Raw genomic sequence first — 23,961 nt, 5'->3', positions numbered from 1 at the left:
TTTGGGTTCTTCATCTAAATGGTGCCGGCACCTCTGCAGTGGCACCAGATGTTGTTGACGGGGACACGGCAGCCACCCTCTCTACGTCATCGGGGGTGGCCGCTCCGCCCCCTCTACTTAATTGAGCCCCCTCACGTAATACCGCAGGGGCTCAGGGCTGGTGCATCGCGCGGGGTGCACACCCTCATCAGAGAACGCTGCCACGAATTGTGGCGCACTCGTAAAATTCAGCCCTCTATCTTCATCCATTTTCAATGCTATAATAGTTCTTTGATCAATTCTACCACCATCCCTCCCCCCCCAACTTCTTTTCTATCCTTCCCTATCTTTCCCAAATGCCTTGTAGCCTGGAATATTATCACAATCCTCCCCTCCTTTGAGACAGATCTCAGTTATTGCCATTGTATCATAGTCCCATGTGGTGACTTGTGCCTGAAGCTCACCAACCTTATTTACTACACTACGTGCATTTATGCACATGCACACCAAACTCATCTTAAACTGCCTCAAATTTGTCCTCTGTCTGATCCCCCCCCCTATTTCTCCAATGGTCAAATAGTCTGCTGATACTCAAGGGATAATTTTCCAGTCGAAGATATTGGACTGAGCATCCAAATTCCTGATATGTGCTCCTGGCAGGCGAGGATCCATGCTAGGCTGCACATAAATGATGTCAGCTGTCTAGGTTCACACGCGAATGATGTCCACTCAGACAAAACACTGATGACTGCCCAACATCATTGAACTGTATGCAGATTCAGTGCCTTTATAGGACGAGAAGAGAGAAAATAATCAAAACAGGAACAAATGGCTGGAGATTTTAACCAGTACACAAACAACAGATCAGACTTGGTGTTGTATAGCAGCATTTTCATGCTAACACAGTCCTTAAATGCCTAGAAAGAATACTTAATGTCCAGATGCTAATTAGGGTCTCCTCCGTTTAGTGATATAAAGTTATGCAGAAATGCCTGGGGTTAGTAATGGTCTGCTGAAGTGTCCTGTATAATTAAATGGGGATATTATATTGAAAAAACTGTCAACTTTTGGCATTTTTGTCATCTTTCTACACGCACAAGGTAGTAGAAGTTTGGAACTGTCTCCTTCAAACACCAATTGATGCTAGATCAGTTGTTAATTTTAAATCTGCGTTTGATAGATTTTTTGTTAACCAAAAGTATTAAGAGATATGGGGCAAAGACGGGTATATGGAGTTAATTCACAGATTAGCCATGATCTCATTGAATAGCAGAATGGGCTCAAGGGACTAAATGGTCTACTCCTGTTGCTGTGTTCCTACCTAAGAAGCTATGGTAACTATAATGTCTATCTTTTCCCTTATGTTCATCATAAACTGATAATCTTGATAGATTGGTTAGAAACATTTCCTGAGCAAAAATTGTCAGAAGTAATCTTGTTTTTCGATATTCTCATTGATTTTGAACATTGAATGTCAAGCCAAACCATAAAAACAATTCTATCCTGGTGTTTGGAGATGGAACTGCATCCAGTAACATTTCAAAATACAAAGCAGTAAACCTTTAGTATGTTATGGGGGAATTGAATCCAACTCAGCAGGTGGGAAACACCAAGTATCAAGTTGATTTTTTTTAATGTCCCATTCAATATTACTGTCTATTGACTATAATGGAGAGTAAAATCACACAGGGAGCTGAATTTTATAAGCCTGCCGCAGGCACTGATGCCATTTTTAAAGGGCTGTTCACCCTTATGGCATATTTAAATATTTAAAGAAAGATTTAATGAAATTAACTAAATAAATCCTTTTTGCCCCTCTCCCATCCCCCTAATAACAATTAAATTAATTATTTGCCCCCCCCAAAAACACTTACCTTTACCATTTGACCTTCCTCCCACAACTGCACAAATTTTAAACTACAACCCTTCCCACCATCCCCTACACCCATGGCGTTAATTTGACCCCTCCCACTCTCCCCCCCGCACTGAGAAACTTACCTCCTCCCTCATCCCCACCAGTGTTGTGCCTCATTTACGTGGACGAGGATCCGAAGGCGCAGGAGTGCTGGTCCCTAGGCTAAAGATCGCAGCGGGACATCAGGAGGTGATGTAAGTTTATTTAAATTAATTATTTTAATTGATTTAAATATTCAAATTATGCTCCTGTCACCCCGCGGTGGGGAGGCTGCCACAGTTCCTTGCTGCCACCGGGAGGATCGGGCCGGGTCCTACTGGCGTCAAGGTCCGTGGCGGGCCTCATACAGGGCCATCTTCAGACCCCCTCCCCCAGCCACGGATCCCGACGTCGAGGGCTGCTTAAAATCCCGCGCAAGGTATAAAACCAGTGTTGTACCCAATCCTGATAGTTTCTCAACAGACAGATGAGTTTAAAATTTCCCCCGTGGTGTTTGGATGCTATCCAAGGCCATGTTATAATAAGGTGTGTATTATAACCCAGGAATGCTAAAATTCTTTGAAGTGTAATTTTCTAAGTTGAAAGCATAAATCTTAATAATCCTAATCCATATGAAGCCATTTGTTAAAGAGCAGTTTTCAGTTCACAATAATGTAAGTTGGAAAGTTAGATCTTATTATTCAGCTCCATAACATGCACTGCAGAGCTTACACTAACAATGAGAAGTATTAAAATACCATACTATAATCAAAACAGCATGACATCTGAGAGCATTCCAGTACACTATATTTAATAATTAATATTCTTCTTTAATTATTATCTCCTTTAATTACTATATTTAATTATTGTTTATTGGGCAGTTCCTTGTTCAGTTGCTTGTCATTCATTAACAGTGATTCTTTTATATTGAAAGAGATTTTCTTAGCACTACAGCTGCTCCATCTTCACTGAAAGTGTGAAATTATTGCAAATGCACTTGGTCTCATTTAATGTGTTTTCTTTACTGTAGATGATACAGCGGGAAGCAGAAGTGAAGAACAAAGTGATTTCTGTGGCATTGACAGATTCTGTCCATAATGTGTGGCACCAGGAAGCTGGGAAATCTGTACTGGACTGGATGCAGGAGGTAAGATTCTTCCAACTAAGACTGGACCAGTTTCACAAGCAAAGCCATTTGATTTAGAAATAAATGGAAAGGTGAATGTAAGAGATGTTATGATCATGTTAAAGGTCAGGACATACCTGACTACAGTAGTCAAGTTGTGATATCAAAGATGTAAACCATTGTAATTTAGTATAGTCCACTCCAGCTTTACAAGAAAAATATTTTGGACAGTTTCATGGACATGATAAATGGCCTACAATCACAGTAGAGTTAAGAGTCCGTCACCAACTTCTATATGTTAGAAATTACTATTGGCTATCAAGAGAAATGAAGCTAGGGTAGATAATTGGAGTTGAAGTACAGATCAGCCATGATCTTCAGTGAAACTGTACAAATAGACATCCAAAAACAGACATTATTGACAGTCCCAAATAACTTATATTGTAATAGAAACACGCTGCACCTTGAAACCACAGATACTCACAAATTACAAACTACGAACAGTCCTCAGTGCACCAAGTCCATTTGCAACTTAAAACATGGGACCCACGGGTAAGCAGGAGGTGGCAACAGGTAAAAAAAATGGGTTTTGTGGAATGGAAAGTTCTTTACGTTGCATCCATAGCAGCAGTGCACCCCCATACCCTGCTGTAAGACATTAACCGACCACAGTCGCAGAGAGCTGTGACTACATGGACTGCAGAGGAGATGGCTGGAAAATCAGGAACCACGGATGCGGATATTCAAGCGAGGGTCTGAAATTGGGGAAAGACTTTGAAATTGGAGAGGGGGCTCTGAAATGAGAGGTGTCTCAGCATTCTATGGGGAGTGGCTATGAAGTGGGGGTCTGAAATGGCTGGGTCTCAGCATTCAGTGAGGGTCTCATAAATCAGGGTGGGAAGAGATGAAGACTAGAGAATGGGGACTTGTGGGGGATGAGATGGGGAATGGGGACTTGGGAGAGATAGAAACTGGTGAATGGGGTCTCAGGGAACGGAGAAAGGGAAAAGAATGGGTAAACGGAAAGAGAAGGGGTGTAGGATTTGGGAGATTGGGACTCAAATGGCGGGGGGTTGAGGGAGAATGAGGTGGGAGTGGGCACCATCATTGTTTACAAAGCCAAAGCAGCAGCAATAACATGGGCTGGGAGCAGCACTAAAAGAGGAGCCAGAAGAGCCAGTAAAGTATAAGAACCAGAGGGAAAAGGAGAATTAGGGTTCTTAAACTATGGACTATTAGACCATGGTATCCTTTACCACATATGGCTGTTGAGGTACAGATTAATATTTAATATGAAAAGGAAGGGGATAACTATCTGAGAAAGAGGAATATCAAAGAATCTAAGAGTTACAGGAGAGAACGCAAGCTTTGGGGGCTGCAGGCCTACTCCTGTGCTGTAACTTTTCGGTTTCCCTTCTTCCGCAATGCTCAAGGGTGATCTCCTGATTCTTAAAAACTTCTCACACAACAGCTGCTAGTGCAAAACCACAAGCAAAGATACTTAAGTACAGGGGGCTCAACCTTTAGAAGGTTAATGCAATAATGTTTGTAAGTCATATGATCATATGTCTCGTGATCATGAGCTGGCAACGCATTCGAGCAGTCCTTCAAACTTCAGTCTGTTGAACCACATGCCATCCAACTTCAGATAGTGAAATCCATTCTTTTCCATTCCTGTCAAATATTGTTGGGTATTTCTAATTTAAAACCGTATTAAGTGCAGAGTAGAGAAGTATGGGTGCAAAGCGGAAAGCAGCCACGCAGGAGGAAAACTCTATTAGACTGGGAGCAACTGAACCAAAAATGTGCGAGCAGCTGAGAGAATGGGGAAAAAACAAAGCTGCAAAGCAAAGTTGGAATCAAATCTCATCCCACCAGTAGTTCATGTACTGATGATCTGCTAACAGCCCCTTGCCTACCCCTCAGCACTTCAAACATTAGCAGCTACAGCACTCAGAGGGAGGGGGGGTCCTGCACAGGTTCTGCAGGACATTAATTCTCCCCAGTTTGGCTGGGATCTCCCAAGCACTCCACCCCTACAACAGCCACCTTGGCCTGTGCAAGCTGCCAACTTAACAGATCCCAGGATCAGGATATTCCTCCTTCAATGGAGAAGGACCCCAGGATATTGATGAAGGCAAAACCCAAAAAACGGAAGCTAGAACTGAAATCACATCCTGCTGATAGGGCTCCAGAGTTAGACACAATCCCAGATGAGGGTGAGTAAAAGAAGGAGTGCTGCAGGAGATCCAGGCAATCCTACGGTTTTTGGTTCATCCAGTTTACTTTACATACAATGACAGTTTTGAAGATAAGAGCACCTGTGAATGAAGGACACCTGATGCAAGTCCCTTAGATGTCCCTAATTTATAGATTTCACTATAATTGAATGGCAGAGCAGGATCGAGGAGCTGACTGGCCTACTCTTGTTCCTCTGTTTCTAATGCTTAGTATGTTTGTATAACATTTCTCTGCTACTTAATTGTAAATAGGTTAATGCCTCTGCTCAAAAAGCAGACAAATGAATGTTAAACTGTGTTAAGTGTTCACCCACTAATATTGCTATAGTAATTTCTAACCTTATATTTCAAACTGAATGTGTTTTGAATTCTGTAGTCCCAGACCTGCAAGCCAAGCATTGATAGTGACAATAAAAACAGAAAATGCTGGAAATACTCAACAGATCTGGCGGCAACAATAGGGAGAGAAACAGAATTAACACTTCAGGTCTGTGACCTTTCATCAGTAATGGGAAAAGTTGAGGTAGTGAAAGGGAGGAGGGTGGAAAAAAGAACAAAAGAGAAGGTCTGTGAAAGGGTGGAGGGCAGGAGAGATTAAATGGCAAGAGCTTTCATGGTGGAAGGCCAAAGAGACTGGTAATGGGCCAAGTAAAGAAACAAAAGATGTATCTAGAGGAGGTGTGAATGGCAGGATCCTGAATAGGCGATGTGCAAAAGTAAAGAAAAGGAAACAAGAGAGAAACAAGGACAAAGAAAACCAAACCAGAAAAAAAAAATGGGGTAAGAGGTTATGATCTAAAATTGTTGAACTCAATGTTGAGGCTATAAAGTGTCCAGTCGAAAGATGAGATGCTGTTCCTCGAGCTTGCCTCGTGTTGCATGGGAACACTGCAGGAGGCCAAGGACAGAAAGGTCAGAGTGGGAGCAAGGTGGAGAATTAAAATGGCAGGTGACTAGCTGTTTGGGGTCACGCTTCATAGAATCATAGAATGGTCACAGCACATAAGGAAGCCATTTGGCTCATCGTGTCCATACTGGCTCTCTGCAAGAGCAACTCCGCTAGTCCCACGCCCCCAGCCCTATCCTCACAGCCCAGCATGTTTTATCCCTCTTCAGGTGCTTAACCAACTCCTTTTTAAAGCCCTAATTGTATCTGCCTCCACCACACTCTGATGTAGTGCATTCCAGATCCTAACCACTCGGTGCATAAAAAGGTTTTTCCGCATGTCACATTGGTTCTTTTGCTGATCAACTATGATTCTACAACTTAAAGTGGCGTCCCCTGGTTCTCGACCGTTCTGCCAATGGGATCACTTTCTCTCTATCTACTCTATCTAGTCCTCTCATGATTTTGAACACTTCTATCAAATCTCCTCTCAACCTTCACTTCTGTAAGGAAACCAACCCCAGCTTCTCCAATCTATCCATGTAACTGAAGTCTTTCATCCCTGGAACCATTCTCATAAATCTTTTCTGCACCCTGCTTGCGGACTGAACGGAGGTGTGGCGGAAATGGAGAAGGATGATCCATTGAATAGGGAGGCTGGTGGGGTGGAAGTTTTGTGATGTTGATTGAGAGATAAATATTGACCAGGAAACTGGGGATAACTTCCCTGTTCTTCAAAATAGCGTCATGGGATATTTTACATTCACGTGGGAGGGCAGATGGGGCTGTAGTTTAACGTCTGTGATATTGATTGCGAAACTACCTTCCACACAAGTGACAGTAGGGGAACATTTAAGGCACAGTGACCATAGCATCATAAGGTTTAGGTTAGCTATGGAAAAAGACAAGGAGCAAGTCAGAGGAAAGATAATTAATTGGGGGAGGGCCAACTTCAATGGAGTGAGAACGGATCTGGCCCAGGTAAATAGGAATCAAACATTGGAAGGCAAAACTGTAACTGAACAATGGGCTGCTTTTACAGAGGAAATAGCTAGGATACAGTCAGGGTATATTCCCACGAGGGGGAAGGGTAGGGCAAACAGATCTAGAGCAACCTGGATGACGAAAGAGATAGAGAGTAAGATGCAGCAGAAAAAGGATGCATATAACAGATGTCAGGTGAATAATAAAATTGAGAACCAGGCTAAATATAGATGGATCGGAGGGGAAGGGAAAAAACAAATAAAAGAAACAAAGAGAGAGTATGAGAAGATACTAGCAGCTAACATAAAAGGGAATCTAAAAGTCTTCTATAGGCACATAAATAGTAAAAGGGTGGTCAAAGGAGGAGTGGGGCCGATTAGGGACCTAAAAGGGGCTTTATGCATGGAACCAGAGGGCATGGCTGAGGTACTAAATGAGTACTTTGCATCTGTTTTTACCAAGGAAGAAGATGCTGCCCAAGACATGGTGAAAGACGAGGTAGTTGAGACACTGAATAGGCTAAACATTGATGAAGAGGAAGTATTAGTTAGACTGGCTGCACTTAAAGTTGATAAGTCACCAGGACTGAATGAGTTGCATCCAAGGATACTTAGGGAAGTAAGAGTGGAAATTGCAGAGGCACTGGCCATAAACTTCCAATCCTCCTTAAATACAGGTGTGGTGCCAGAGTACTGGAGAATTGCAAATGTTACACCTTCTTCAAAAAAGGGTGTAAGGACAAGCCCAACAACTACAGGCTAGTCAATTTAACCTCAGTGGTGGAAAAGTTATTAGAAACAATAATTTGTTCAAAATAGTCACTTGGACAAATGTGGATTAATTAAGGAAAGCCAGCACAAATTTGTTTAGGGCAAATTGTGTTTAATTAACTTGAATTTTTTGGTGAGCTAACCGAGAGGTTTGATAAGGGTAATGCGGTTGATATGGTGTACATGGACTTCCGAAAGGCAATTGATAAAGTTACATGTAACGGGCTTGTAAGCAAAATTATCGCCCATGGAATAAAAGGGACAATGGCAGCATGGATACGAAATTGGCTGAGTGACAGGAAACAGAGTAGTTGTGAACTGTTGTTTATCATACTGGAGAGAGATATATAGTGGGATTCCCCTGTTTTTCTTGATCTGTATTAATGACCTACACTAGGGGTACGGGGCACAATTTCAAAATTTGTGAATGACACAAAACTTACAAGTATTATGAACTGTGAGCAGGATAGTGATAAACATCAAGAGGAAATAGGCTGATGGAACAGGCAGACAAGTGGCAGATGAAATTTGTTGCAGAAAAATGTGAAGTGATTCATTTTGTTTGGAAGAACGAGGAGAGGCAATATAAATTAAAGGGTACAACTCTAAAGGGAGTGCAGGAGCAGAGGGACCTGGGGTATGTGTGCACAAATCATTGAAAGTTGCAGGTCAGGTTGAGAAAGCAATTAATAAAACATATGGGATCCTGGGCTTTATAAATAGGGGCATAGAGTACAAAAACAAGGAAGTTATGATAAACCTGTATAAAACACTGGTTTAGCCTCAACTGGAGTATTGTGTCCAGTTCCAGGCACCACACTTTTGGAAGGAGGTTAAGGCATTGGAGAGGGTGCAGAAAATATTCAAAACAATGGTTCAAGGGCTGAGGAACTTCAGTTACGTGGATAGGTTGGGAACGATGGGTCTGTTCTCCTTGGAGAAGAGAAGATTAAGAGGAATTTGATAGAGATGTTCAAAATCATCAGGGGTCGAGACAGAGTAGATGGGGAGAAACTGTTCCCATTGGCCGAAGGATCCAGAACCAGAGGACACTGATTTAAGAAAATTGGCAAAAGAAACAGTAGCAACATGAGGAAAAACCTTTTTACGCAACGATTGTTTAGGATCTGGAATGCACAGCCTGAGAGTGTGGTAGAGGCATATTCAATCGAGGCCTTCAAAAGAGAACTGGATAATTATCTGAAGAGAAAAAAGTTGCAGGGCTGCGGGGAAAGGTCAGGGAGTGGGACTAGGTGAGTTGCTCTTGCAGAGGGCTGGCACAGACATGATGGGCTGAATGGCCTCCTTCTGCATTGTAACCATTCTGTGATTTGATTTTTTTTTTCATTCGTTCATGGGATATGGGCATCGCTGGCTAGGCCAGCTAATTGCCCTTGAGAAGGTGGTGGTGAACTGCCTTCTTGAACCGCTGCAGTCCATGTGGTGGAGGCACACCTACAGTGCTGTTTGGAAGGGAGTTCTAGAATTTTGTCCCAGTGACAGCAAAGGAACCACGATAAAGTTCCAAGTCAGGATGGTGTGTGACTTGGAGGAGAACTTGAAGGTGATGGTGTTCCCATGCATTTGCTGCTCTTGTCCTTCTAGGTGGTAGAGGTCGTGGGCTTGGAAAGTCCTTGATGCGTTGCTGCAGTGCATCTTTTAGATGGTACACACTGCTGCCACTGTGCGTCGGCGGTGGAGGGAGTGAATGTTTGTGATTGTGTATGGGGTGCCAGTCAAGCGGGCTGCTTTGTCTTGGATGGTGTCGAGCTTCTTCAGTGTTGTTGGAGCTTCACCCATCCAGGCAAGTGGAGAGTATTCCATCACACTCCTGACTGTACCTTGTAGATGGTAGACAGGCATTGGGGAGTCAGGAGATGAGTTACTCGTCACAGGATACCTAGCCCCTGACCTGCTCTTGTAGCCACGGTATTTATATGGCTACTCCAGTTCAGTATCTGGTCAATGGTAACCCTCAGGATGTTGATAGTGGGGGATTCAGCTTAAAGGCTTTACCCGACCCGAACCCGACGGGACCCAACGAAATGTGTCGGGTTTGGGTCGGGTCGCACGTCCGGGTCCAGCATTCGGGCTCAGGTCAGGTCGGGCCGGATCAGACACACTCTCTCACAACCTCAGGTAAGTGACTAATGTTAATTTACTTTTTGGACTTTAAAGGTGGTTTTGTTACAGTTATTTTAAGCTTGTGCAGGTAAGGAACAAAGTGAAAAACCGAAGGTAAGTTAACTGATGGTCGGGTCAGGTGCTGGAAAAAATGGAAATGACTCAGGCTCGGATGGGGTTCTGTCGGGCTCGGGTCGAGTCTTATTTGCAGACCCGAACAGGTGTTTCATTCAGCATTCGTAATGCCATTGAATGTCAAGGGGAGATGGTTAGATTCTCTTGTTGGAGATGGTCATTGCCCGGCACTGGTGTGGTGCGAATGTTACTTGCCACATGTCAGCCCAAACCTGGATATTGTCCAGGTCTTGCTGCATTTCTACACAGACTGCTTCAGTATCTCAGGAGTTGCCAATGTTGCGGAACATTGTGCAATCATCAGCGAACATTGTCACTTCTGACCTTATAATTGAAGGAAGGTCATTGATGAAGCAGCTGAAGATGGTTGGGCCTAGGACACTACACTGAGGAAAACATAGAAACATAGAAAATAGGAGCAGGAGTAAGCCATTTGACCCTTCAAGCCCTCTCCGCCATTCATTATGATCATGGCTGATCATCCAACTCAGTAACCTGTTCCCGCTTTTGCCCTATACCCTTTGATCCCTTTCGACCCAAGAGCTATATCTAATCCTTCTTGAAAACATACAATGTTTTGGCCTCAACTGCTTTCTGTGGTAGGGAATTCCACAGGCTCACCACTTTCTGGGTGAAGAAATTTCTCCTCATCTCAGTCCTGAAAGATTTATACCGTATCCTTAGACTATGACTCCTGTTTCTGGACTCCCCCACCATCGGGAACATCCTTCCTGCATCTACCCTGTCAAGTCCTGTTCGAATTTTATAGATTTCTATGAGATCCCCCTCACTCTTCTGAACTCCAGCAAATATAATCCTAATGGACTCAATCTTTCCTCATACGTTAGTCCCGCCATCCCAGGAATCAGTCTGGTAAACCTTCGCTGCACTCCCTCTATAGCAAGAACATCCTTCCTCAGATAAGGAGACCAAAATTGCCCACAATATTCCAGGTGTGGCCTCACCAAGGCCCTGTATAATTGCAGCAAGACATCCCTGCTCCTGTACTCGAATCCTCTCGCTATGAAGGCCAACATACCATTTGCCTTTTTTACCTCCTGTTGGACCTGCATGCTTACCTTCAGCGACTGGTGTACAAGAACACCCAGGTTTCGCTGCATATTCCCCTCTCGCAGTTTATAGCCGTTCAGGTAATAATCTGCCTTCCTGTTTTTGCTACCAAAGTGGATAACCTCGCATTTATCCACATTACACTGCATCTGCCATGCATTAGCCCACTCACTCAACTTGTCCAAATCACCCTGAAGCCTCTCTGCATCCTCCTCACAACCCACCCTCCCACCCAGTTTGGTGTCATCTGCAAATTTGGAGATATTACCTTTCGTTCCCTCATCTAAATCATTAATATATATTGTGAATAGCTGGGGTCCTAGCACCGATCCCTGTGGTACCCCACTAGTCACTGCCTGCCATTCGGAAAAAGACCCATTTAGTCCTACTCTTTGTTCCCTGTCTACCAACCAATTTTCTATCCATCTCAATACACTACCCCCAATCCCATGTGCTTTAATTTTACACGCTAACCTCTTAGGTGGGACTTTGTCGAAAGCTTTCTGAAAGTCCAAATAAACCACATCCACTGGCTCCCCTCATCAACTCTACTAGTTACATCCTCGAAGAATTCTAGTAGATTTGTCAAGCATGATTTCCCTTTCGTAAATCCGTGCTGACTCTGTCCAATTCTACCACTGTTCTCCAAGTGCTCTGCTCTAAAATCTTTGATAATGGACTCTAGAATTTTCCCCACTACCGACGTCAGGCTGACTGGTCTATAATTCCCTGCTTTCTCTCTACCTCCCTTTTTAAATAGTGGGGTTACATTAGCTACCTTCCAATCTGTAGGAACTGTTCCAGAGTCTCGGAAGATGACCATCAATGCATCCACTATTTCTAGGGCCACTTCCTTAAGTACTCTGGGATGCATACCATCAGGCCCTGGGGATTTATCGGCCTTCAATTTCACCAATTTCCCCAACACCATTTCTCTACTAATACTGATTTCCTTCAGTTCCTCTCCCTCACTAAACCCTGTGTTCCCCAACATTTCTGGTATGATATTTGTGACCTCCTTTGTGAAGACAGAACCAAAGTATGCATTTAGTTGGTCAGCCATTTCTTTGCTCCCCATAATAAATTCCCCTGTTTCTGACTGTAAGGGACCTACATTTGTCTTCACCAATCTTTTTCTCTTCACATACCTATAGAAACTTTTACAGTCAGTTTTTATGTTCCCCACAAGCTTGCTCTCGTACTCTATTTTCCCCTTCTTAATCAATCCCTTGGTCCTCCTTTGCTGAATTCTAAACTGCTCCCAATCCTCCAGTCTGTTGCTTTTTCTGGCAAATTTATATGCCTCTTCCTTAGATCTAATGCTGTCTCTAATTTCCCTTGTAAGCCATGGTTTGGCTACCTTTCCCATTTTACTTTTGCGCCAGACAGGGATAAACAATTGTTGCAGTTCATCCATGCACTCTTTAAATGTTTGCCATTGCCTATCCATCGTCATCCCTCTAAGTAACGTTTCCCAATCCGTCATAGCCAACTCGCGCCTCATACTTTCGTAGTTTCCTTTACTAAGATTCAAGACCCTTGTCTCAGAATCAACTATGTCACTCTCCATCTTGATGAAGAATTCTATCATATTATGGTCGCTTATCTCCAAGGGGTCTCGCACCACTATATTGTCCTGCAGTGATGTCCTGGAGCTGAGATGATTGACCTCCAGCAACTACAACCATCTTCCTTTGCGCTAGGTACAACTCCAACTAGCGGAGTGTTTTCCTCCTGATTCCCATGGACTCCAGTTTTGCTAGGGCTGCTTGATGCCCGACTCAGTCATATGCTGTCTTGTTGTCAAGGGCAGTCACTCTCACCTCACCTCTTGAGTTCAGCTCTTTTATCCATTTTTGAACCAAGGCTGTAATGAGTTCAGGAGCTGAGTGGACTTGACGGAACCCAAGCTGAGCAGCACTGAGCAGGTTATTGCTAAGCAAGTGTCACTTGTTAGCACAGTCGAAGACACCTTCTATCACTTTACTGATGATTGAGAGTAGACTGATGGGGCAGTAATTGGCTGGGTTGGACTTGTCCTGCTTTTTGTGTACAGGACATACCTGGGCAATTTTCCACATTGCTGGATAGATGCCAGCATCGTAGCTGTACTGGAACAGCTTGGCTCGGAGTGCGGCAAGTTCCGGAGCACAGGTCTTCAGTACTATTGCCGGAATGTTGTCACAGCCCACAGCCTTTGCAGTATCCAGTGCCTTCAGTCGTTTCTTGATATCAGGTGAAGTGAATCGAATTGGCTGAAGACTGGCATCTGTGATACTGGGGACTTCAGGAAGAGGCCTGCATAAACAGTTTCAGCGTTAGATGCCAATATAAAACATGACCAAAAATTGTGATACAAGATTTATATATACATATAGATTTATTTTTCTACGTTTCATTTACTGGATTCCAGCCAAATTTAAAAATGTTAACATTTTCACAGAAAGAAATATCTTAGTATTACCATGTGAACTAAGATTGTTTTATTCGATCATGCATAAGTAGGGTTTTATGCTAGTGAAAGAACAACACTCAAGCTATGTCAGATTGGTGAAAACACTAGGGCACACCAGTGTTAATATTGCACTGGATTTGCAAGAGTTCTAACGTGCTGGTGTATTAGCAATAGATTGGATAGTGTGGTTTCTCAGAAGACAAATAATATCTCTGGGACCTTGCCTCAAATCTATCCCAGACAGATGGAATAAAAGTCTATTCTCTCTAATGGCCTTTAAGAGTTCTAAGCAAAGTACAGTTGAACAGTTTCAATCCAATTCCCAGTTGACTTAAGTCCACAGCATAAAACAGCTCTCATAATTCACAATTGGCACTAAAAATATACAGAAAATATTCCATTGGAAATGTGAATTATTGGGTTTCTGTCAGTAGTGGGAAAGTCCTTTAGTTTATAAGCTCCACAGTGTATTTTACGAACACATTAAACCCAGAAATTAACACAAAATACTGCAGATGCTGGAAATCTGAAATAAAAACAGGAAGTGCTGTAATACTCAGCAGGTCAGGCAGCATCTGACCTTTCATAAGAACTCAAACCCAGAAATGTACTGTTAACAATATCGCATTATTTTCATTATCCACCTTTTATTGTTTAAATGTGTTACGGGTGGAAAAATATTTTAACGTTGAACAATATAAAATGTTATTAAACTATTTCATATTCACAGAATAAGACTAAAATTTGTGACTGCTATGATGATTAAGCATTAGGATCTGTTCTATTATTGGAATTCGTAAGTTCTAGTGATGTCATTAGATTGATACCTGGAATGAGCAGGTTGTCTTATGAGGAAAGGTTGGACAGACTGAGTTTGTTTTCACTGGAGTTTAGAAGAGTGACGGAAGACTTGATTGAAGTTTATAAGATCCTGAATGGTCTTGACAAGGTGGATGTGGAAAGGATGTTTCCTCTTGTGGGTGAGTCCAGAACTAGGGGCACTGTTTTAAAATTAGGGGTTGCCCTTTTAAGGCAGAGATGAGGAGAAATCTTTTCCCTCAGAGGGTTGTGCGACTTTCTGCCTCAGAAGATGGTGGAGGCGGGGTCATTGAATATTTTTACGGCGGAGGTAGATAGATTCTTGTTGGGCAAGGGAATCAAAGGTTATCGGGGGTAGATGGGAGTGTGGAATTCGAGACACAAACAGATCAGCCATGATCTCATTGAATGGCGGAGAAGGCTAAAGGGGCCGAATGGCCTACATCTGCTCCAAATTTGTATGTTCGTATGTATGTATGTAACTGCAAAAAGTTATTCCAATTTGGATGATAATGTTATGCTCCTTCTCAAGGAATTCACCTTCTCATGTTGATTCTAACAACATACATTATGTCAGTCCAACAAAATAAATGCAACAAATTGCATTTATATAGCACTTTTAAAGTAGAAAAATTGTTACATTGTGTTTCCTTGTTGTTGTAGATTTTTACATGTGAAAAATTTACTTGGATTAACTTTGGCACTCTGTTTCATATTTTTGAAATGTTTATTTCCTACCAAAAGGAATCTTGTTAATCTCGTTAACCTTTCACCATAACTTTTTTTCTCAAGTCCAGGTACTAACCTGGTTAACCTATGCTGTGCCCTCCCAAAGGCCACAGTAGCCATTCTATTTAGAATTATAATTCAAGATTCATACACCATTGTAAATATCCCAAACAGACTTGCAGGCTTACCAACAGTCTTTTAACTGTTAATATACTATTGCTTTGATTTTCCTATTGTATGTGCCTGTGTTATGGTCATAACAAAATCACTGCCTGTGGTTTCATGCCTGTTCATGCAGATGAGCACCCATCTGTTTACAAATGAGTTTCTACCTCCAGATGTTCATTCCGCTCAATTTTTAGCCAGTTCCCTAACAGAATTGTCCAGACATGGTTTGCTTTATGTAAAAAAAAACAGAGATAACTATTAAAGCAGATTTTAAAAAAACGTTTTTTGACGGTCCAAGTCATCGCTGTATTACAAGGGGCGATATAAGGTATGTTTGTTAAAGCATTCTAAATGAATCCTAATTAATCTTAAAGTTTGAATTACATTCTTCTCATCTTTGAATTTGAAATTTGGTCTTGGATGTCTTAATGCCATCAATTTTAGTGTGCACCTTATGCACTATCTTTCATAACACCACCTTGGATGAAAGGATGATTGGACAAATTCTTGAGGGACTTTGCGTTCTGAGGAAAGGCTGGAGAAATTTGGTCTTTTTAGTCTGGAAAGGAAACATCAGAGAAGTAATCTTAGAAGGTATATCACATAGTTAAGGGACTGGAAAAAGAAATGAGCTTATTACTTACGATTAAGTTATGAAAGTAGGGCAAGGGGACACAGGTTTACACTAGTAAAAAGTAAATTTAGAACTGACGTCATGAAATTCTTCTTCATGCAATGAATGATCAACACATGGAAAGGACTTCCAGATAGAAGAAAAACTTGGAATCATTTAAGAAATAATTGTTTTTTACAATGGGGAGACTCTTGGTTTTTCTGGATGAATGAATCAAGATGGGCCAAATGGCATTCATGGGATCATAGGAAAAGGAGTCGGCCATTTAGCCCCTTAACCTGTTTCGCCATTCAATGAGATCATTGCCCATATCCCTTAACACATTTGGTTAACAGAAATCTATCAATCTCAGGTTTAGAAATAACAACCCAGCATCAACTGTTGTTTGTGGAAGAGAATTTTAGATTTCTACCACCCTTTGTGTGTAGAAGGGTTTCCTAACTTAATTCCTGAAAGGCCTGGCTCTAATTTTTAGTCTATGTCCTCTAGTCCTAGATTCCCCAACCAGCTGAATTGGTTTCTATCTACTCTATCAGTTCCTGTTAATAGCTTGAAAACATTAATCAAATCGCCCCTTAATCTTCTAAATTCCAGTGAATACAAGCTTAGTTTGTGTAATTTCTCCTTGTAATTTAACCCTTGGAGTTCAGGTATCATTCCAGTAAATCTATGCTGCGCTCCCCCCAAGGCCAATATAGCTCTTCTCAGGTTTGCTACTCAGAACTGATAATGGTACCCTAGGTGTGGTGTAACCAGGGCTTTGTACAGCAGATGTATTCATTCGGGACAGGCCACAAACTCCCACATTCTGCAGTCTGGACACACAACTGTTCTGGCATATCATATTATGGATAACATTTATTTATGCATTCTTTTTAGCTTTAAGGCTATTTAACTGTTTAGCTTACACCAAAACAGAACATTAACCCCAAAAAGCACAAATCCGTGAAAGCACAAACCAACAAACTAAATATTTATCTGTAACTTACACATGCTGCTCCACACACTATGTTGACTATAATGACACTTTTTGAGTTTCTCCCCTCTGTTAATCTTCTATCTGTCGCTCTCCTCCTGATAGCCTCTGCTGGTACCAGTTCTTGTAGGTTGTTTAAATCTACCGCTCTGCTTCTCACAACAGACTCTTGAGGCTGGTTTACCCCAGCTGAAGGGACGCCACTGGAAAATCTCATGCTTTTTGAAACCCTGTTTAGGTATCTTTGTTCTTTATCATTGGTCCTTACCATATCTTATTGTATATTTATAGGTAATTACCTTTTTGTCTTTTTGATGTTTTTTGTTTGTTCTTTTTCGTACACAGTAACTTGCACTAAGCGCAAAACCACTGAACCAAATTTTAAATACTTACTGCCTCAAGATTACACAAAGCACTATAAGTGTTAAAGGTAAAATGAAACACTTCCTTCCCCTCTGCACCAAATTTCTACTCTCACCAAATTCTAAACTTTCTACAGACTTAACGTTTCAGGTCAGTGACCCTTGATGAAGGGTCACTGACCTGAAACGTTAACTCTGCTTCTCTCTTCACAGATGCTGCCAGACCTGCTGAGTATTTCCAGCATTTCTTGTTTTTATTTCAGATTTCCGGCATCTGCAGTATTTTGCTTTTATCTAAACTGTCTACTCTGTTCACAATGCACTTTAACATTGCAATCTGTGGTTACACTCTGTGCTGCAGCTCTCATCCTCAATTATCTTATGACTTTCAAACTAATTCAAGAAAAGGTCGGCATGGTTCAGTTTGTGGCACTCATTTCAGTTAGAAAGTTACGGGTTTCAGCCCCACTTCTGAATTTGAGCATTTAGTCTAGTTTGCAGTACTGAAAGGGAACTGCATTGTGAGAGTTGCCGTCTTTCAGCAGAGCCTTTAAACTGAGGCCTGTCTGTCTGTTGGTTGGTTGTTAAAGATCGCATGTGCTATTCAAAGAAGAGCAAGGGAATTTTCATGATATCCTAGTGTTATGAGAGTGCTTCAATTTTTTTTGTAAAATTTATTTTAAGGACTTATAATTGAATTAGTTACATTGATTCATCTGGAAGCTTGAAGAGATGCTGAACTTTGTTTTTTAAAAAATAAAAGGTCACCAGAAGGCTTCTTAGACTTGGCTTGTAAACAAGCCCTTACTGGAAGGCACCTGTTTTCAGATAAAATACCAGCAGGGAGCTTATTGTTTTGACTTAGAGAAGATGTTTACTGAGAAGTGACAGGTCAAGATTTATAGAGGTCAGGAGGCTTGACTTCTGGAATGTTTTTGGTTTCACTTTGAATTGTTAAAAAAGACTGTTGTTTTTGCCGGCCAAGAAAACCCAGCTCATCTCTTTCCTCCTGTGTTTGAAAGAAACCCTGCATGTCCAGTGTGTCAGTCTCCTCTTGTCCCCTATATTTGAAAGAAACCCTGCATGTCCAGTGTGTTAGTCTCCTCTTTCCTCCTGTATTTGAAGAAACCCTGCATATCGAATGTGTGGGAGCTGAAACCCCTGTTGCTGCATTTCTTGGAAAGCCTACCCAAACTGATTGTTAGCATCGCCTGGAAAGAACTGTTCTAGGACGATTCTAGTGACAGCTGTCTATATGCATTTGGGACACCAAACCAAAAAAAAGGACATCATTTCCATATCTTTTTTTCTTCAAGAATGAGCAAGTATTCAGTTTAAGTGTTTTTTTGTGACGGAACTCTAAAACCAAAATTCCTTCTATTTTTCTGGTTAACAGGTGTAGTATATCTGTGTGTGTGTGCATGTGTGTATGAGGGGCTAAGGTAAAAAGGGAACTTTAATATTTCATTCTGTGTGTTTATGCTTGCTCCTAATAAACTGATAATCTTGTTGTTTATTAAAGAAACCTGGTTGGTGTGTTTTATTCTGGGAAAAAGAGTATATGATTGACCATATCGGTAAATTGGAAGATTTAAATATATGTTGTGACCTGTGGAGAAGTGGGACTAGAATAAACAGTGCACTCTTCCCACCTTGGTTGTAACACTAGCCAATATTGATCCTTAAACACCAAAAACTATTGGTGTTTCTGGAATCTTGCTTTGCCAATTTGGCTATTATGTTAGGCTATGTAACAACATTGACTGCACTTCAATAGCAAGGCCATCCTGTTAGCAAAGCATTTTACATATAAGATAGAAACTGCCTTTACATTCTCCCTTTATCAGCACTCTCCAAACTGGTGAAGGAAGTTGTTTCTGTGTATGGTGCATTGACAGACAAAGAAATGAATCGGCCGGAGAATATGTTTCTAATAGCTTGCAGAGTAGCATAGCCTAAAGGCATTCAAACCATACTCAGTTTAAGATTTATTTTATTTGCTTGTTTAGATGATACAAACTCCCCTTTTGTGATAAAGTGCAGAACAGACAATCTGGAACACAGATCAAAAAATGTTGGACATATTGTTATGTTCTATGTTTACATTTATAATAGCACAGATATTGCACTCAATGGCAAACGAATGGCACTAGCCATTTATCAGTTACACTTGCCCAAAGACTTTCTATGTGCTTTTGCAGTGGAACTTGTCAAATCCAAAACAGCGTGGCACCCTCTGACAGAGGATCTGGAATCTGTGAACAGGACAAACAACTTTGTATCTCCTTACTGAGCTGTGCAGTCTGAACCAGGAAGTGTAAGTTAGAATAGTTAATTCAATGCTCAATCATGTACAGAAAGGGAAATAAAGAGAGAGAAAGAAAGTGGGAATTAAGAGAGTGTTAAAAGAGACAAAAAAAAGTAAGCAATAATTTACTCCTGAAGGAATGAGACTCCACACTATAAAATTTAATTTTCAGTGGCAGAGATGTTGTTTGGCTGTGTTTAAGATTTATCCCGCTGTTAAAAATTCACTTACACTTGAATGGACACACCCTATCCTTTTCTGACATGCTTAATGGATATCTATCATGTAAATACTCCAATTTCATATCATTCATGTATGTACTCCAATTTCACATCCTTTATGTATTTCAATGCTGAGCCACTTGGCGAGATACCCGTATAGTGCAGCTGCTGGAGGAGCTGAGAAACTCGAACAGGAACTTCTTGAATTTCAAGTTTAACTGCGCATGTGCAGTCATCGAAAGTTGCTGCCTGATTTACAGTCTCACTGTTATTTTACTGCAAAATCCAGGTCATTGAAAATTGCCCATATTAACCTATCATGTGTTGATTATGCAATATGGCCACCAGATGGCACTGTGGAATACATTTTGAACTCTCTTAGAACTTTGTCACCATCTTGATATTTTTCAAGCAGCATCCTGAAGGTTTTCCAAATTTCATAGAGTCCATCGTGTCCATGCCGGCCATCAAACACCTATCCTAATCCCATTTTCCAGCACTTGGCCCGTAGCCTTGTACACTATGGCATTTCAAGTGCTCATCTAAATACTTCTTAAATGCTGTGAGGGTTCCTGCCTCTACCACCCCTTCAGACAGTGTGCTGCAGATTCCAACCACCCTCTGGGTGAAAACATTTTTCCTCAAATCCCCTCTAAACCTCTTGCCCCTTACCATAAATCTATGCCCCCTGGTTATTGATCCCTCTGCTAAGGGAAAAAGTCTCTTCCTATCTACCCTATCTATGCCCCTCATAATTTTGTATACCTCAATCATGTCCCCCCTCAGCCTTCTCTGCTCTAAGGAAAACAACCCTAGCCTATCCATTCTCTCTTCATAACTGAAATGCTCCAGCCCAGGCAACATTCTGATGAATCTCCTCTGCACCCTCTCCAGTGCAGTCACATCCTTCCTATAGTGTGGTGACCAGAACTGTACACAGTACTCCAGCTGTGGTCTAACTAGCATTTTATACAGCTCCATCATGACCTCCCTACTCTTATATTCTATGCCTCGGCTAATAAAGGCAAGTATCCCATATGCCTTCCTAACCACCTTATCTACCTGTGCTGCTGCCTTCAGTGATCTATGTACTAGTACACCAAGGTCCCTCTGTGCTTCCTAGGGTCCTACTATCCATTGTATATTCCCTTGCCTTCTTAGTCCTCCCTCCACAAAATAAAACATATTTTAAAAAATTATCTTCATTAAGTTCTCCCAATATAAAAAGAAGATGAATTTCTGCCTCATATCTTCTGAATTAATTGCCTGCTATGTGGCATGTTCTTGGTGGTTTCCCTCCTTCATCTTTGTCACTATGGGCCTTATCATACTGGCTTTGTCTTTTACACAGTAAGTTGGACATTGGCAAATCTGCATGGAGATTTTTTTGTGCTTTTTCCTTACCTTCACAGGTATTGGCTTATTTCATGGGTTCCCTGTTTTTGCTGTTGTTTTGCCAAGTTGGCTCTTCTTAGCTTTACCTAGAGGCTTTTGGTGACTTTTCTTTGTTTCCACTGGTATCGCAGACCTTTTCTCAATTCCATTTTGTGCCCGGCAGCTGTCTATTTAGCAGGATCTCTGCAGTCCTGGGATTTCCAGGGTCACCCCCATGTTTCCCTTCCTGCCTCCCCTTGACTATCCGGACCATTACCTCGTTTGACTCTGAGCTGATCATCAGATCAAACATCCTATCACTGCTATTTCCACCTCTACAACATTGCCCACTGCCACTATGCCTCCTGCACCCCATTGTCACTGAAGCACTTATCCATGCCTTTATCACCTATAGTATCATAGAGACATTATGGCACAGAAAGAGGCCGTTCAGCCCATCGAGTCCATGCAAGCTCTCTGTAGAGCAATCCAGTCCCATTCCCCCAGTCTATCCCTGAAGTCCTGTATGTTTATTTCCCTCAAGTCCCTGTCCAATTTCCTTTTGAAATCATTCTTCTTCTCCACTTCCACCACCCTCATAGGCAGCAAGTACCAAGTCACTGCCTTTCGCTGCGTAAAAAGTTCTTCCTCACATCCCCCTGTAGCTCTTGTCCAAAAGCTTAAACCTGTGTCCCCTAGTACTTGTACCATCAGCTAATAGGAGCAGCTTTTCTTTGTCTCCACTATCTAAACTTGTCATAATCTTGTACACTTCTATCAAATCTCCCTGAATCTCCTTGGCTCCATGAGAACAACCCCTCCTTCTCCAACCTAACCTTATAGCTAAACTCACTCATCCCTGGACCCATTCCAGTAAATCTCCTCCTCACCCTCTCAAGGACCCTCACATCCTACCTAAAGTATGGTGATCAGAACTGGATGCAGTACTCCAGTTGTGGCCTCACCTGAGCTTTATACAGGTTCAGCATTTGCTTTTGTACTCAATACCTCTACTTATGAAGCCCAAGATCCCAAATGCTTTGCTAACTGTTCAATATGTCCTACCACCTTTAGATGTGATTATTTCTGTACTTCCTTTGCTGGCATCCTGCTTTTCATAAATAGCAACTCATCCAAAACACCTCTGTCTGCATCCTATACCACATAGAAAGTTGTCCAGCTGATGCCTCCTTTCCAAGGAAAAGTGATGAAGATGTTGCCTCTTGCAAAGATAGTGCTTGTTACTTGCTTGATACGGGTGTGCAGTGCAAAACACTGGATGTGGCAGATGTCCCATGTGGTGGATTGGAAGGATGCAACAGGATGAAACTGTGCAGTCATTTACATTGGATTCAAGAAAAATAAATGGAATATTTTCTGAATGACAAGAAACTAGGAACTATGAAGGAGCAGAGATATGGATGTCCATATATACAAATCACTAAAAGCTAGTGGACAGGTACAAAACATAATCAAAAAGGCTAAGAAAATGTTAACCTTTATCTTTGTACAAATGGATGAATTTCATGCTTCATTTGTACAGAGCCTTGGTCAGACCCCAGCTGGAGTACTCCATTCAGTTTTGGCACCACATCTCAGGACGGAAACAGTACAGTACAATATAAGACCACGGTGAGAGGGCTAATAAATGAAGTCAGATTGCACTTACTTCGCTGGCATTCCGTTGAGTTTAGGATGTTGAGGGATGATCTAATTGAGGTGTTTAAAATGACCTAAAGGATTTGATAGGGTAGATTCAGGGGTGCAGGATTTTGCCTCTGTGGTCGTGAACCTAACATCGGAACCATTTCCGGGACCCAACCTCGCACATGGGGGCAGCGGGGGGCAGTGTGGGAGTAGTCACAGCCCGTGATTTTCCCCGATGTCTGCTGCTATATTGGCCGGAGGGCAAATTTGGCGGCCAATTCGCGGCGGTGGGTGTGGGATGGAGGCAGGACTTGTAAAGTGCGGGCCTGATTTAAATGCATCTTGGCAGCCATTTTGATTCATTATGCAAGCTCCAGTTTACCAGGAGGAGAGGCAGAGGCCAGGCACTCTAGGTTTCACTGATGCAGCCCTGAGATGCTGCTGGAGTCTGTGAGAGAGAGGGAGGAGGGAGGTCTTGTTTCCAGAGGGTAGCAGGAGAAGGCCACCCGGCCAAGCAAAGCAGGCCTGGCTGGAGGTCACTAAAATTGTGATCAGCAGAAGTGTCCTGCAGAGGAACTGGGTGCAGTGGCACAAGATGTTTAATGACCCTCTTCATTCTGGAAAGATGAGTGTAATGTGACACGCAGATGACAGGCTCCAGCTCTGCAGCCTCCATTAGCCACAGCAGCTGAGCAGCCTGAGTGCTCACAGTGCTCCTGAACATTGAAGAAATGTGTGGCCGGGGTGTTCGCTGACCCGCCGGCAAGGCTCAGCGTCTTAGTGCTGTTGAGGACCTGGAAGCACCGATACATGCAGCTTCTACTGTAAATGCGCTGCTGACATCAGTCAGAGAGGCCAGCAGTGCCTTCTCTCTCTCTCTCTCTCTCTTGTCATTGCAGGAGAAGAGGGCACATAATTCACAGGAGAGGGCTCACACAGGAGGCAGAGTGGCCCAGATCTCAATCCTCACTGCCATGGAGATGGCAGCAATGAAAATTGACAGGGTGGCCTCGCAGGGCCAAGTTGACGATGGAGAGATGGGAATAACTGGAGGAGAGG

General features: G+C 42.3%; 1 protein-coding gene across 12 annotated transcripts in view; it reads left to right on the top strand.

Annotated features, from left to right (window-relative positions):
* The window catches only part of arb2a (ARB2 cotranscriptional regulator A), a 771,898-nt gene that overhangs the window by 490,896 nt on the left and 257,041 nt on the right, over positions 1 to 23,961 (top strand). For all 12 annotated transcript variants that reach the window (XM_068029690.1, XM_068029694.1, XM_068029691.1 and 9 more), the window contains one exon: positions 2,904 to 3,020. In XM_068029690.1, the coding sequence (XP_067885791.1) occupies positions 2,904 to 3,020 (117 nt within the window). The remainder of the gene's footprint in view (positions 1 to 2,903; positions 3,021 to 23,961) is intronic.

Source organism: Heterodontus francisci, chromosome 4 (assembly GCF_036365525.1).
Source record: "Heterodontus francisci isolate sHetFra1 chromosome 4, sHetFra1.hap1, whole genome shotgun sequence".
In the NCBI taxonomy this organism is placed as follows: domain Eukaryota; kingdom Metazoa; phylum Chordata; class Chondrichthyes; order Heterodontiformes; family Heterodontidae; genus Heterodontus; species Heterodontus francisci.
Note: the sequence above shows the minus strand (reverse complement) of the source record. Positions and strands in the feature narration are given on the sequence as shown.